This window comes from Oryzias latipes (genome assembly GCF_053564925.1).
Source record: "Oryzias latipes strain Hd-rR chromosome 1 unlocalized genomic scaffold, Olatipes_Hd-rR_3.1 chr1_Y".
NCBI classification, from domain to species: domain Eukaryota; kingdom Metazoa; phylum Chordata; class Actinopteri; order Beloniformes; family Adrianichthyidae; genus Oryzias; species Oryzias latipes.
Window position 1 is genome coordinate 9483217 of NW_027616335.1, and position 14946 is coordinate 9498162.

Genomic DNA, 14946 nt, shown 5'->3' on the forward strand with positions numbered 1-14946 from the left:
TGCTCATCTTCGTTAAACCTGATCCTTTCAACCAAACCCTTACCTGGCTGAACACAACATTAAACAAGCAATAACTGCATTGCACTGCAGAAAAATGCAGCATGGAAAGTTCATTTATCTTATTTTGTTTGTTCCCTTTCAGGGTCACGGGGCTGCCGGAGCCTATCCCGGCCACCTATGGGCGAAGGCAGGGGACACCCTGGAAAGGTCGCCGGGTTGGAAGGATCCATTCAATTCTAGCTCGGACTTGCACGAGGCAAATAATGAATTCAGTGTCAGTCTTTTAAAATCCAATTAACTTTTGCTACATTTGAATTATTTCTTCATGGATTTGATTTCCAACTGGTATAATGTGAACAAATACATGTGCTTTACTAAAATTGGTCACCTCTAAAAATAAAGGCTTACAATGAGCAGTGATTTGTTGAAGGTTGATAAAACTCCAAATGTACATCCATGCATTTCTTTATTGTGACTCAAGTGTGTCATAATAAAAAAACATTTCAGTTTAGTCAATACACTTTATTTAAAACAATTTAAAAACAAAAAAAGCTTAGAATGTGTGTAGAAATGCACCAGCAAAAATCACATATATTCATTAAAAATGTAAATATTAAGGATATTTAAGGACCGTACATTTTTAATACGCCATCTCAATATATTTTAATGGAAACAAATTAATTCTTAAAAAACAAAACACTTTTTAAACAGCACTTTTTCCCCTCCTAATTCACAATGATTTGCAAATAAATACAAAAAAAAAATGCAATTTTAGGCTTAATTTTCTATATATATTTTCTTCATCATAAGGAAAATGCTCCAAGAATGTCTTAAGAATACAAAAAACACATTTCTTTCTTTAAAGACTATGGCAGGTAGAAAACATTTGTATAAAGGCTGCTACAGGTGGGCACATTGAAGCAAACATATCTGCACACAAACACAAACATTTGCTGTTGTTATAGACAGAAAAAGTGTTCTGACTGTGACATTTCAGTGCTGGCAGTGTGCTTTTTTTCAGCGAAGTCAACATGATGAAATAATTTTCCTTTTTTTTGTCAGTTTGTGCTTTTTTTTTTTTAATGCTTAGCAGCAATATTTTCTTTTGGGGTATTGTCAGCCACTGTCCCTTCTCCTTTCTCTCCATTCACATGTGTATGCTTTGCTGATGTTGCTCTGAATTTTCCTGTGTATCTGCATAACATTGGTTTGTCTCCCCAAATGTTCGTCCTTGTCCGTCTGCCGTCCTGTCCCTGTCTCTTGCTCCCTCTTTGCACCTCCCATGCATATCTCATGCACTCCTCACCCACCCACACGTTTTCCTGGGTTCTTTTAGGAGTGACAGTACTGTATGCACAGGCTGAAAACAACTGATGAGGGGTACGTCACGGCTACAGAGGGAGGGACAGAGGAGAGGAGAAGAGGAGGAGAGAAAATGAGGAACAGAGACGGGGAGGGAAGAAGAGAGAGAGGGAGTATAGAGGGATATATTGACTCAAAGCTGGTCTAGATGCTCCATAGAGTGTGGGAGACAGAGGAGGTGAGAGCAGGCAAGATGGAGTGCTGGCACAGATGAAGATTGTCCCTCGGTAGGTTTTTGTAGATGGCTATATTTGTGTGCGGGTGTCTGTGGGAGTGTGTTTACACATGTGCTGGCATGTCTTCAAACACCGGTAATTGATGTGAGTGAGTTTGTAAGCATGGATGTGCTCATACGCACCCAAACAGTGGATCCGGCTGTTATGTAAGAGCGTCTGAATGAGCGCTGAAGATGAGAACAGTTCAGTTTGGGGTCTTTCTGTGTGTGGAGTCATGTGTCATGCTTATGTGTGTGACAGTTATCCTGTTTTTACCTGCACATTTGGAGGAAGGCAGGTGGTGATCTGAAGTTCTGCGTGTGAATCTGTCTGCTGTTGTGTTTCCCTTTACAGTACTTAAGGTTTTAAATGCCAGAAGATGTGTGTGTGTGACAGGTAGCAGCATATATGGTGGAGAAGAGTGACAGCAAAAGACATGAAAGCAAAGTGAAACATTGGAATGTTTTCCTTCTGTTGTTTTATGCCTTTTTTTGGTTTTGAAGCAAAAAAATTGACATAACAGGTTCATAACAGATTGTAAAGATGATAAAATGCCAATTGTTGCATTGGCAGCCTCTTGGATGAAGAAAAAATGTTGCTCTATTGAATGATATAATATATATAAGTATTTTGAAATTGTGCAACCTAACATCTAAAAAAAAGCTCTTGGAATTAAAACTTGCCATATTTAATATTAGAGGCACCAAGCAGTCAAATCCGACTTTAAGACACCTGAAGTTTTTGCTGCATAAACTAACTGAGCTATAGGACAAAAACCTAAAATATAGAATTATAGAAAACAAACTGTAAAAATAAACTCACAACTTTAAACTTTAAACAATCCATGCAGAAATTAAATGTTGTTTTTGAGAAATCTTGAACATAAATCCGAAATAAGGCAGTGCAACAGAGGTTAGAGATTTGTGACAGATAAAGATTCCTAAAAAATTATAAATTGCAAGCCCAACAAACAAGATTTAACAAATATGGCACGTGTTTCAGCTATCAATCCTGAAACCAGATGTTTACCTTCCAGTTATAAAATATTAAAAGAAAATTTAAATTCCTGTTTGGTCAGATTTGGGCATCAACCAAGTCAGTTTTTGGCAGAAATGAATTTTTTGGGAGCTCAATGTTTGAGCTGGCAGCAGCCATCGGGAATATGAATAGCGAACATGATATTAAACCTTTTGACAAAATTAATGGTTTCCTTATCACTCCCTGGGCAGGACTGCTGACTATTATCATGACAATAGAGGAGAAGGATGTTGGGATTTGTGCCTCCATTACAGAATGCAGTTCTTAGTCACTGCACATGTTTTCAAATGTGTCCAGGGTGGGAAAGTTCACAGTTTCTCACTTTTCAGTTTTATTTAAAATAATCTTCCAGTGAGAATTCAAAGAGTCTCACAAATTTTGTGTATATTCAAAGAAAACTAACACAGTTGCCATCATGTTTCCATAAATTTACTGTTATTCTAGAGTAAACACAAACAGATGAAACATTGAAGGGCATAAGTAACTATTTGGCCAGAAGTGATGTGAAATGCAACACAAATGAGTACCATGAGCACCATGGAGCCCTGAATGACCTGCTGCTGTTCAGCTGTGAGCGGTGCTGACACACTTCCATGTCACTGCTCAAAGTGGATCTCTTTTCATGTTCTTACATCCCATATTAGGCAAAATATTTTTTTTCTTTTTTGTTTTGCAAATGACGTGCACCAGGAAACAAGGTGAAATGACTTGAGTGTTGAGCTTTTTTTTATTTTATTTTGTGAACTCACAAAAGAAACCCAGATTGCCTCTCGACTTTCTTTTTTTTTTGAGTGTTTGAGAAAGAAAGTAGGACAAAAGATCTTTAGCCTTATTTATTTTAATTAGGGCAAAGAAAACATAAAAATGGATCAATTTGGTTCAATGATGTTGGTGTTTGCCAACAACCAAAATGTTATGCCTCATTTAGGACCGGCTCACAGCACTCCAGTTGGGATGTGTCAGAGTCCATCTAGCCCGAAAACACGGCGCTTTTGGTAGCTGTGATCCCTCCAGTGCCGTCTCCGGGCATTGGCTGCTGGTCCGCCTCGCAGAGGTAGCCCACAGCAGCGGATAGTGTTGCTGTCAACGTGACCCGTGACAGATCCTGAGGTCAATAGAAGAAAATAAATGCCGCCTCCTACTGTGTTTGTGTTGGCCATGCTGAAGCACTGCAGGTAAAAAGAGTTTCTGAGTGGAGCCAGGCATCCTTTGCAGCATGGTCGTCACTGCACGGTTCAACTAGTGTGATGTGAGTTAGCCTTTAGTAACGAATATGCAAAGAAGTGCGAAAGGCTTCAAACTGCATTATGTAAATATTGCTCAGAGGGGGGGGGGGACGTGTGAAAGGAAGTGATAGAGAGGGATTAGAGATATAGAGCGACATCACATGTTTGTACTTTACATGCTACATTACCACTATGAGCTCAAAGTTTTCGTGTGCTGACACAATGTGTGAGTCACACTTGAAGTGCCAAAGGTTCTGTCGAACGCTATTTCGGCTTTTAAGAAGTGAGGATTGAGTCAGTGGATGAAGCACTTTTACAGTTCTCTCCAGGATGTTTTAGATGCTCCCAGACAAACTGCCTGCTGTGGCAGCTGTGAAATAGATGGAACGCTCAAATAGAAAACCAAGATTTGACTGTGATTTTAATCTTTTTTATTCTATAACCCATGTCCTTGTTCTCTTTAACTTATTTTCATCTCCTCTCCTCCCCACCATAGTTAAACAGTCTAGATGAGCGTGTCCAAGCCACCGCCACCGCCCTCCACCTCCCACCTAACCATCCCCCCTCCTTCTGCCTCTGCCCCTTCCTCCTCCGCCTCCTCTCCCTTGGCAACGCCCCATTCCACTGCTCCTCCCCCGCCCTCTCCAGTCAAGATTTCTATGCAGGAGCACTTTGCCATAAATGTTTGCCCGGGCCCCATCCTCCCCATCCCGCAGATCTCTGACTTCTTCCCCCGTTTCCACGATTATCCCTGCACACCACCGCCCCCTAGGGAGAAGAAAATCCTAAAAGAGGAGACCTTCAATGGGGAGACGGGCGGAGGTCACCTGGATGGGGAGAGACGAGGAGAAAACGATGGCAATGGGGAGGAGGTGTTGGACTCCGATGATGATGACAGTGAGTTCAGCGGTGTTCAAAGTCGCACATGCAATGCAGCATCACAACCAGCTCTGCAACTCTTAAAGACCCACTCCAATGAAAATAGTGTTTTTGGTGTTTTTAACATTTTCTTGTAGCATTTTTCTCATGATGGAGGACATATATAGAGAAATTGAAGCTTAAAATTGCATTTCTGAGTATTTCTTTATTCAAACCATTGTGAATCAGGAGCAGATGAAAAAATGCTGTTGGAAAAAAGCTTGTAGGTGTGATGTAGGACCTACATCGGCTTCCTGCTGCGCTCCATTCTGATGCATCCACTTGTGGACGACTGCGTCCATGCATGTACGTCTTCATTTTCCTTGTCTAAGTTGGCTTCTGGTTCAAAACTGCACAGCTGGATAGCTCCAATATTGCTCCCCAGTTTTGTTGCACCGGTAATGGGAGGTTGGGATTGTGAGGGGCTGTAAGCTACACTGTAAAAAGAATTTCCTTGATGGTACCTAAAAAAAGAAATTCATCACTTTCCAAGCATTTCTTTTGTAAATTACTGAACAAGGAGAATTTTGAGGTTTTAAAACCTAATATTATTAACTTTTTTACAGTCATAGACTTCAAGTTGAGTCAGCATAATTATTGAGGAAAACTACTTTTAAACTACTTTTATTTGAGTGGGTAGTACTTAATAAAGATAAGTTGTAAGTAGCCATTTATAATTCCTTTACATAGTCAAATGTATTCATTTCAGTGAAGTCTTAACATTTAAGTTTTGACAAAGTGAAATTTTTTGTTAGCACTTAAAATAATTTAAGAAATACAAATATGTATTTTATTTTGAAAGGATGTATTTAGTTTGCAAAGTTAAAATTTTAAAAATACTCTTAAAATTCCAAATAGAAGTAAAAAAAGTTTTAACTTAACAACCAACTTAGTTAAGCCATTACATAATTGAGTTAAATTGTCACTATGGCCTATAACTATGACTATAACTATAGCCTTTAAAAAGCATCACAGATTTTTTGAGGGGTCTTGGTGGATCCCAAATCAGCAAACAATTGGTTCTTGAAAAGCCATAATATCTATAAGAACAGGAATTCCTGATGATTCCTGCTGCATCTGCATGGCAGAGGAAAATCTTCTCCAATGTCGAATCGAATGTCTCATGCATGGCAGTTTTTGCAACTCAAGACACAAAACACAAAAGCTATTTAGAACTTCCAAGTAGTCTAAAAAAGGGTACTCATTGCAATTTAATGGTAATGCAAGACCAAAAAAAATATCTTTAGTAGAAAATACTTGTACGTTAATCAGTTTTGAATAGATTTTGAATACAAGAAAGAATAAATTACCAAGACAGCGTCTATGCACCTGCTTAATTTTCTATGTCTCATTTAAAATTAAGCTACTTGCCGGCGCATGAGGAGTAATGGACCAGACTAAAATATTCTGTCTCTGCTCCCAAAGAAGAAGCCAGACTGAATTTGACCAAGTTGTTGAAAACTTTTGCAAACTTTTCGACACACTGTGAATTATCAAAATGTGAAGGAGAGTGTAATTCATAGCTCTCATCCCCACTTTGAATTGCAGGACTTGAAATTGAAGACTAAAAGTGCCATCCAATGAATAATTTAATGTTTGTTTATAATACATTTTTGGGAATTCAACAGCATGTTGATGTTTAATGGAACATGTGATTTAGCCAGTTTATCTTACCTGTATCAGTTCAACCATCAGGTTTTTGAATGGCTGGGTAACCGCTCGCCCTTTGACACTGAACACCTTCAGAAGTTTTGAGCTGTGCCGATCCAACTCAATCATGGTTCCAGTGAACAGCGGTGCATCTTTGAAACTCTTCTTTTATCTAGAAGACATCAAAGTATCTCCATCAGTTTGAACTTTTAACATTTAAATGTGATGATATCAACCTTCCTGGAATTTACAAAAATAAAAAATGGATATCAGAACGTTATTTCAAGAGAGCTGGACATAATCCTCCATCCCATGGAGATGCACAATCTCCACTTTCAGAGCTACAGACTGCAGAACCGCAAAGTTACAAAAGTATTAACTTACCTGAGATACTTTTAATAAAACCCATAAGTGAAAAAAAAATGCTTGCTTTGTTCTAGTTCTGAGCAAAGTCTATAGGCCGAGGGCATTCCTCCACTCCACAGCCAACTCCCTGAAGGACCAAGCGTCACATGATTATATCAACAATTTTCACCAATTGTGTTATAAGTCTTTATACATTCTTGCCTAAATCTTCTTCCTCAACCTTAATTACAAACTATCTCCAATAAAAAAACACGGTAATGCTAATTAAATCGAATGCTAAACCTAGTAATGATAAAGACTAAAATCATTACAAAAAATGTTTCTTTGATTAACCACAGTGTTAATGTAATGCTTAAGCTAACTGGCTGAGTTTAGAGAAGCTAACATTTAAAACGTAAACTGAATGTGAACTAAAGAAATTTGCTTTTTATTTTATAAGGCTTACAATATTAAACTCAAAATAAATATGACTCACAAAAACTCCACATATCTTTTATTCTGGCAGCAAAGTGCGTGAAAGCAATTCTTTTTGAGCAGAACAAGTCCAAACTAGTCCAGGTTGGTCACATGACCTTTTAGTTTTAAATGAATTCATTAAAAACGAGTTTTAGGAAATACAATTGTGCTGTAGTTCAGTGAAATCATATTTTGTTAGTAAATTTTGAGTTGCAATATTATTTAAAAAAATTACTTTTAGAGAAGCTAATTACCCACGAATATTTGATTATTTTTTTTTATTTTTTTTATTTATTTTTTTGATTTATTTTGTAATAAATGTACTTAAATAGATAATGTTTCATGAACAATACCCCTTGAAGACTTTTAACAGTGTAGCAGAAGAGAGTGTAAACAAGAGATGATGGTAAATGGGAGTAGGCTTACTATACTCAGAGGCAAATTTCTAATGAACTCGTGCCACTTTGCAGAAACAATGTTTTAGAAAACGGCACAGGGAACCACTGGGAACGCTTTGACAATTGATCAAGATGATCGGAGTGGGACTTTAAGACTTTCTTTGTCCTGCTTATTCCCACTTTGATTTGCTTCAGAAGAGTTGCACAGGGTGCTCGCACAGTAATTACGGAGTCTCATGTTTTTCCAACACTGCTTGCACCTCCCACTTTATATGACAGAATAGCTCAGATGATTTATCGCACCACCGAAATAGCGGGAATGTAGTTCTTGCTCATTCACAAACAGTAATCAAACAAGACAGATCAATTCATGAGCGGCAGCGCCGCGTTTTTAAAACACCATCTGCTCCAAACATGACTCAGAACTTTTTAGTGTCTCCCCGTTTGACTGAATGTGTCTCTGCTTCTCGCTGACAGTAATTGCTGTTTGTGTGTTTTGTTTTCTAGCCTATCTTGGAACGCTCGAATTCACGCTGTTATTTGATCAAGAAAACAACTGCCTCCATTGTACTATTCACAAGGCAAAGGTACACACGGTGTTTAAATTCCCTCATCTCTTGCGTAATTATCCTTGAAAACCTATTGAAAAGAGTTCTTTCGTGCTGGCAAAAGATGCCACACTGATGTTCTCTCAACCCTTCAACGGAGATGAAACTCTCATCTGCATCAGTTTTTCAGTCAGTCAAAGTTAAAACCTCAATGAAATATGGAATACGCATGCAGACACACAAAATCTTGCCCACTTCACAACAATCTTTCTGCGTACTTTGTACTGTCACACAGTGTTAATTATGTAAATCTTCCTGAAGAGCGTCTTTGATTTACAAAGAGATCATGGAAAACACAAAAGTAGAAAAAAAAAAAACCCTGAAGACAAAAAGAAGAAGAAGGAAAAAAAAGCCACAGTAGAAATGATTTGACATATTCGCTGTCTTTTTCTGACCTTGTCAGCTGTTGAAGCCCCGTCAGGGCATGATGACGTCACGTCTGACAGTACAGTATGTTTCTGACTTTGTGTGCGTCTGTGTGTCTGCAGGGCCTGAAAGCCATGGACTCCAATGGGCTGGCTGATCCATACGTCAAGCTTCATCTTCTTCCAGGAGCAAGCAAGGTCACTGCTTCAACACAACCTTAGCGCCTAATAACATAACCTCATTCAGGACCTTTCTGCCTGTCAGCACTTGCAATCAGGGATATCAAAAACATAAGAATTTAATTTTTTTTTACCTTATTTCAACCTCTTTTTGGATCTTAATGACACTATTAACCTACAAATAACACAGTTTTGTGAGATTCCACAGTTCTAATGAGTTATGTGGACGATGTTGGCAGTCATAAACTCAACAATGTTAAAAACATAATGTCTAGTAGTTTTTACATAATCAGATCCAAGCTTTACAGACACAAAACTACAGTGGCCCTGAGGTCACATCAACAAATTACTCATTGTAAAAACATTAAAGATCGAAACAGCAATTAAAAAAGCAAAACTAATAATAAAAGACAACAATATAGTGTAGGAAGGACAGAAACCAAAAAGTAAAAAAAAAAAACTTTTTCAAAAAACAAAAGTAATTTCCCAAAAATTCCAAATGAAATGTTAAAAAAATGAAACAAAATAAGAAACTGGAAAAGGAAGATATTATGGGACGTCACTGATTGGATTATGTCGTTTAGGTTTTTGACGAAGTTGGAAAGCAAAAGGATGTTTTCCCCAAACTGTTATAAAGAGTTAGTTGAGCAATAAATGAACTTTTGGAGTGGCTGTGGCCAGAAGCTTGAAGAAATATCTCCTGTTGAAAGATGAAATAAGGCCAAGTAATGTCTGGTTAAAAAGGTGAAAAAACTTCATCAACTAATCAGTCCATTGATGTCCTGCACCACCTACCTCTTCTGGTTTCTTATTTTCCTTCTTTTTTTTTTTTTACATTTCATTTATTTTCTTAAAATTAATTTTGTTTTTCAAAACATTTCTTTTTTTGTGTTTTGTATTTTGAAATTATGTGTTGTGGAAATTGTATTTCGAGTTCTAAAATTTAATGCGTTTTCGATTATTTGTTTTGCTTTTTTTAATTGTTGTGATCTTAAATATGATTTCGCGTTGTCTGATTTGTCGATGTGATTTTCACTTCGGAACCGCGGTACAAAACAGATGTAGTTAAATAAATGAACAGGCCTTCAAACTAAGATTATATGCTGAACAAAAAAAGAAAAAAAAGTTAAAAAAGTTTACTTGGTGCTTTTACATTCCTGTAAAAACATGCGGTGGGACTAATTAAGTGTATTTCCTCAACCGTTGAGCATTTCCCATGGCTATTGCTTAATGCGCCTGGTCCAGTCGTCCGCGTTATTGAACACAAACAGGTTCTGCTCAGTTGCACCGCTCTCGTCTCGTTTTAAGCTTAAGCGGCAGGAAGATAAGGGTCGCCACAGCGGCGCCAGAAACCTGTTGTCAGCCATTTCGGCTGAAGGCTGACAGGAAGTGGGGCTTTTGAGACGTGCAGGGGGAGGACGCCAAAGCCAAGTCAAGTTAGGTTGAGCAAAGCACGTGTCTGGAGTCTGTGCTAACAGTAACTGAGGGGAGAGTGATGTTGTGACGTTTGACCTCCAGCTTTCTTTGCATCTCTGTTATCAGTCCCTACTCTCTGGTTTTTGCTCAGATCTCCGGTTCGGTAGCGCTAACTGCCTGTGCCCCTCTTTGACCTTGAAATACCAACAGTGTGCGAAGAGAGAAGGGGGGAAACAAGTGAGAGGGAACCGGAGAGGGGAGACAGATGAGGGGAGGACAGCAGCAGGTGGTTGTCATGGAAACAGGGAGGATTGTTACACGGCTCACGTCAACAGACAAGAGTTGATGGTGGTGCTGGTGGTGCTGGTGGTGCTGGCGGCGGGAGGGGGGTGGTAAAGGGGGTTTGCTGGGAGCGGGGGGATGCATCAATGTGTAGCCAAGTGCCCATGAGCCAGTGTTGGCTAAATAGCCACAAGACCAAGGTTATGTCACTCGGAAGGAAGGAAAGGGGGTGTGCAAGGCATGAATGACGAACGCACCGTGACACGGTCCCACATTTTCATTCTTATCCACTTCATTTGTGCACTTTGTGATGACTAATCCAGCAAAAAAGAAAAACCGCAAGACTTTTCTGAGATATGCCTCTCCCCACACGTCTCCTGCCAGCACATGCTCTCCAACTAGAATACAGGCAAGCACTCTGTTGGGATGTACAACAGTTACTGCAACCCACGCGGTGTTTGACCTTGTATGCATGCAGACACATGCTAAAGATTTAGTCACAGCCACACAGAGCTGCCCCCCCCCCCACACACACACACACACACTCATTCAAACCCACCCAATCCTTCTGTCCTTCTCATCACTGCCCCTCTCCATCTCACACACACAAACATGCTCTGACACAGTGGCTCATGGTGCCCCGACGGTCACTGGTATTTTTATGTTCCCCTTCCAAGCAGAGATGCATGAATGAGTTGCTCGCTGCCAGACTCATCAAGGCTCTGGGAAATAGGGACTGAGTAAGAGGCAGTGTGAGATAAGTAAAAAAAATAAAAGGAGTAATCATGCAGACAGATGGAGAGAAAGGAGGAAGAGTGTGATAGACAGATGGAGGTTTGGCGATAAAACATTTAGAAACAGATTCTAACCACCCGTTCAGAGCCGGAATGCAGGGTGGAAGTGCAGGAAAGGTAACTGGTGTTTTGAATGTTTTGTGCTGTGAGATATGTGATCGTAAAACCAACCCCACTGTTAAAAAACAGCTGAAGATTTAAGAAGGTGGTGGGGGTTGTGGAGTCCACCGTGTGCAGCCACGCCGCGAGATGTGCCCCTGCTCGTGCGTCCTTCATCACTTTAATCACTCAGACAAATTACATGAATTGAAATGCTTGCTCTGTTGATGAACTGAGCTCTGAGAGGCTGATTCCAGCTGATAAGTTTCCAATACATAACAGAAAACAAAAGACAGGACAGGCACGGAGAAAGAAGGAGGGTAGAGGAGAGAACTGATAAAACAATGGGATGTGGTGACAATAACAGACCAAGGGGAGGCAAAAAAATGGCAGGGAGGGTTGGCATATGGCCCCAAGGCACTGTAACGAGGGGCTGACAGTGGCAGAATGGAAAAGAAAAGCTGAGGCGCTTAACTGTGGAGCTTCAGCCATGGGCAGCAGTTGTACTGAGAAAGATGGAAACACTTTCTTTACTGGCTGCATAATCAATGTGTTTGCAGCATCATTTATCATAGTTACAAAAAAGGTGATGCAAGATCATTTATTCAAGTTTGTTCAACAAGAATATCTAAGAATATTGCAATACTGGGGAAAGCAAATAAATTGTAGTAAAAATGTTATATAAAGGAGAAAATTTGTACAAACTGAAAGTAGAACCTGTCTGTTCCTCTGAATGTTTCATTAATCACAAAAACAATGTCTTCTCATATGAAACCTTAGATATTTGTTAACCTATATTTGTGTCAGTTGAGAGCAGGGCTCTTTTTTCTCTGCAATTGAGAATTTTTCACCACCATCACAGTTTTACGTGTGGCCACTGAGCAGCACTGGAGCAGCAGTAAGACTTTTGCTGAAGGGCACTGCAGTAGGGTTTGGGAAGGTGGAACACTCCTGGGCATTTGTCCCTCCCAGATTTTATCCTGCTAAGTTTTAAACCATCAAGCCTGCAGCCAAAAGTCAGCGTCTGTAACCATTAAAGACCCACTTTGATAAAAATGGTGTTTTTCTGTGTTTTTAACATGTTATTGTGGAATTTTTGTCATGATGGAGGACATAAAGACAGAAAATTAAGCTTTAATTTTAATTAAGATTTTTGAGTGTTTCTATATTTGAATCATTGTAAATCAGGAGCATTTGGAAAAATGGGTTTGACAAAGCTAGTAGGTGTGACGACCTACATCTGCATGCCACAAGCTGCCTGCTCTGCTCTATTCTGATTCAACCACTTGTAGACGACCACGTACATCCGTGTACATCTTTATTTTCCGCATCTGAGCTGCATCTGAATCAAAATTGTTACGTTTTTGTTGCACCGCTAATGTTCAATTGGGGCTGTGAGGGGCTGTAAGCTAGCGGAAGAGAGTGTAAGATGATGGGAAGTGAGGGAAGTCTTGTACTGTGCCAACGGTCCTGCCCACAATTCAGAGGTGAATTTCTGATGAACTACTGCTGCTCTGCAGAAACTATGTCCTAGAACACGACACAGGTTTTTGATTTAGACTAATGACAGCATAATTATAATTAAAAGACCACAGGGGACACTTTAACAATAGATCAAAACATGATAAGAGTGGGACTTTCAGATTCCACTGGGGTTTGATAGATTTGTTAAAATAGTAAAACAATATCAAAATCACATGCACCAAATAAAAAATGGCTAAATGATTCTCATTTTCTGAACTAGAGTTTAGTGAACAATCGACGTTATCAGGCAGATGTGTTGCTCTATCATTTTACTGTGGTGTTGCACTGAATTTGAAACGGCGCTTCTTTTGGAGGTCTGACTGGTGTCAGCACACTCTCTTATCAGCCAGAGAGGCAGAGGCATGAACAGGTGAGGCAAGGCAAGCCCACCGTCCTTTCACTCTCTATCTGCAAGATGTCAGAGATTTCCTGAGGGACAAAGATAAATGATGCCGCTCTCTTTTTTTTGTATCTTTCTTTGTCCTTTCTTGGTTTTTTTTGTCCACACATTTATTCCGCATAGTTATGATCCTTTGTGTCCTTTTTTTGTTTTGATCGGGCAGTTCCAAACCCCTGCTTTCATTTATTTTTGTTGTCCTTCTGCAGGCAAACAAGCTACGCACAAAGACCCTGAAGAATACTCTGAATCCAGTATGGAATGAAACACTCATTTATCACGGCATCACAGGAGCTGACATGACCACAAAAACGCTCAGGTAAGTTCTCAGCTCTGACGTTCTCTAAGGCAGGCCATTAGCATCCCTCCCCAGACAGCCAAGTGAGCAATTCATTATGAAGGTAGGAGATGAAAGGCCAATGCTCTCCACTGAGATGCTGGATGCACAGCGGGCTTCCCCGTGGAATTTTTCAGGTACTGCAATTAATTATTACAGCCAGGTGACACAAGCACACTGTTCTATTTCCTATCGCCGCAGTAACAGCTCAGGTGTTGGCTTATCCAGAAGTCCCTGCCCCTCCTCCTCCTCATGGTGTTCTCCCTTATGGTATGATTGAGGTCAAATGTAGCCATCTTGTCCCAAAAAAAATCAGGTGCACTCCTGTCATCCTGCATGAGAGTTACACATGTGCTTCATTTGTCGATGTGTGTGCTGAGTGCAGTCAGTGTCAGTTTACTCAACACGTTCATGATAGGGTTGGATGTTTATCCTGAGGAAATGCAACACTGATGCATACACAAACACAATTCCATCTACGCTGTAGACACAAATACACAGTGAGGTGTGTGCCTATCCTCTTGTGATTATGTCAAGGGCAATCACAGGCAGGAAAGAACATGTGGCCCCTCCTTTGTATGTAGACAGAACACACAGGCTAAACCACAAATGTCCTTGAAGCGTAGACCTGCTGAAAATTTTTTCCAATTCCAAAACCAGACAGAGGATCCTTCAAACGAGAGGAAACCCAGCTCAAGGGCACATTGAGATGATGCCAAAATGAAAAAGAGGAAGATGTGGAGTATGATCAGTAACACTCATGAGATAAAAGTAAGATAGAGTGAGGGCTTGGACCATCAAGGATTTGGAAAGAAAGAAGCTAGAAGGGTGTTGAGTGACAGATAAATGGGGGGGAATGAGAAATGTGGGAAAGTCAAGATGACAGGTTGGAGACATGGAGAGGATCCAAGGGTCAGATGAAGGAGAGAAAAGATTTAGCACAGAGATTCTGAAGTAATGTAATGAAGAAACTAATGTACGGCGAAACAAAGCACTGAAAAAGTAAAAACACGTATGAGAAAAATGTAAAGCATCGTACAAAAATGTGATACTTGAATGTGGGTTTAACCCACAGTGTTCACACTAGATAAGCAGGGAGGAGCGTCTTTTCTTTTCTTTTTCTACTGTTTACTAGTGCGTGAAAAGTCGAAGCAGTTTTTCTTTCACAGCTCTGTTACAATAAATGACAGACTTGGTGTCATGAAATTCTGGCTGGGCACAAACCGCAATTATTAATTTATTCTCCACGATCAATTTTCAAAAATTGGCACTTCTGTGAACTAAAGGAGACGCCATCCATATGTCACTACCAAAT

At 39.9% G+C, this 14946-nt stretch overlaps 1 protein-coding gene across 2 annotated transcripts in view; it reads left to right on the forward strand.

The window, feature by feature from the left end:
* The first annotated feature begins 1357 nt into the window (after positions 1-1357).
* LOC144990277 (double C2-like domain-containing protein beta) overlaps positions 1358-14946 on the forward strand; it is a 50654-nt gene continuing 37065 nt past the window's right edge. Inside the window, exons 1-5 of one of the 2 annotated variants that reach the window (XM_078943417.1) lie at positions 1358-1589; positions 4338-4738; positions 8137-8216; positions 8726-8800; positions 13504-13613. In XM_078943417.1, the coding sequence (XP_078799543.1) occupies positions 4351-4738; positions 8137-8216; positions 8726-8800; positions 13504-13613 (653 nt within the window). In that variant the 5' untranslated portion in view covers positions 1358-1589; positions 4338-4350. The remainder of the gene's footprint in view (positions 1590-4337; positions 4739-8136; positions 8217-8725; positions 8801-13503; positions 13614-14946) is intronic. The other variant, XM_078943418.1, reaches the window with a different exon arrangement.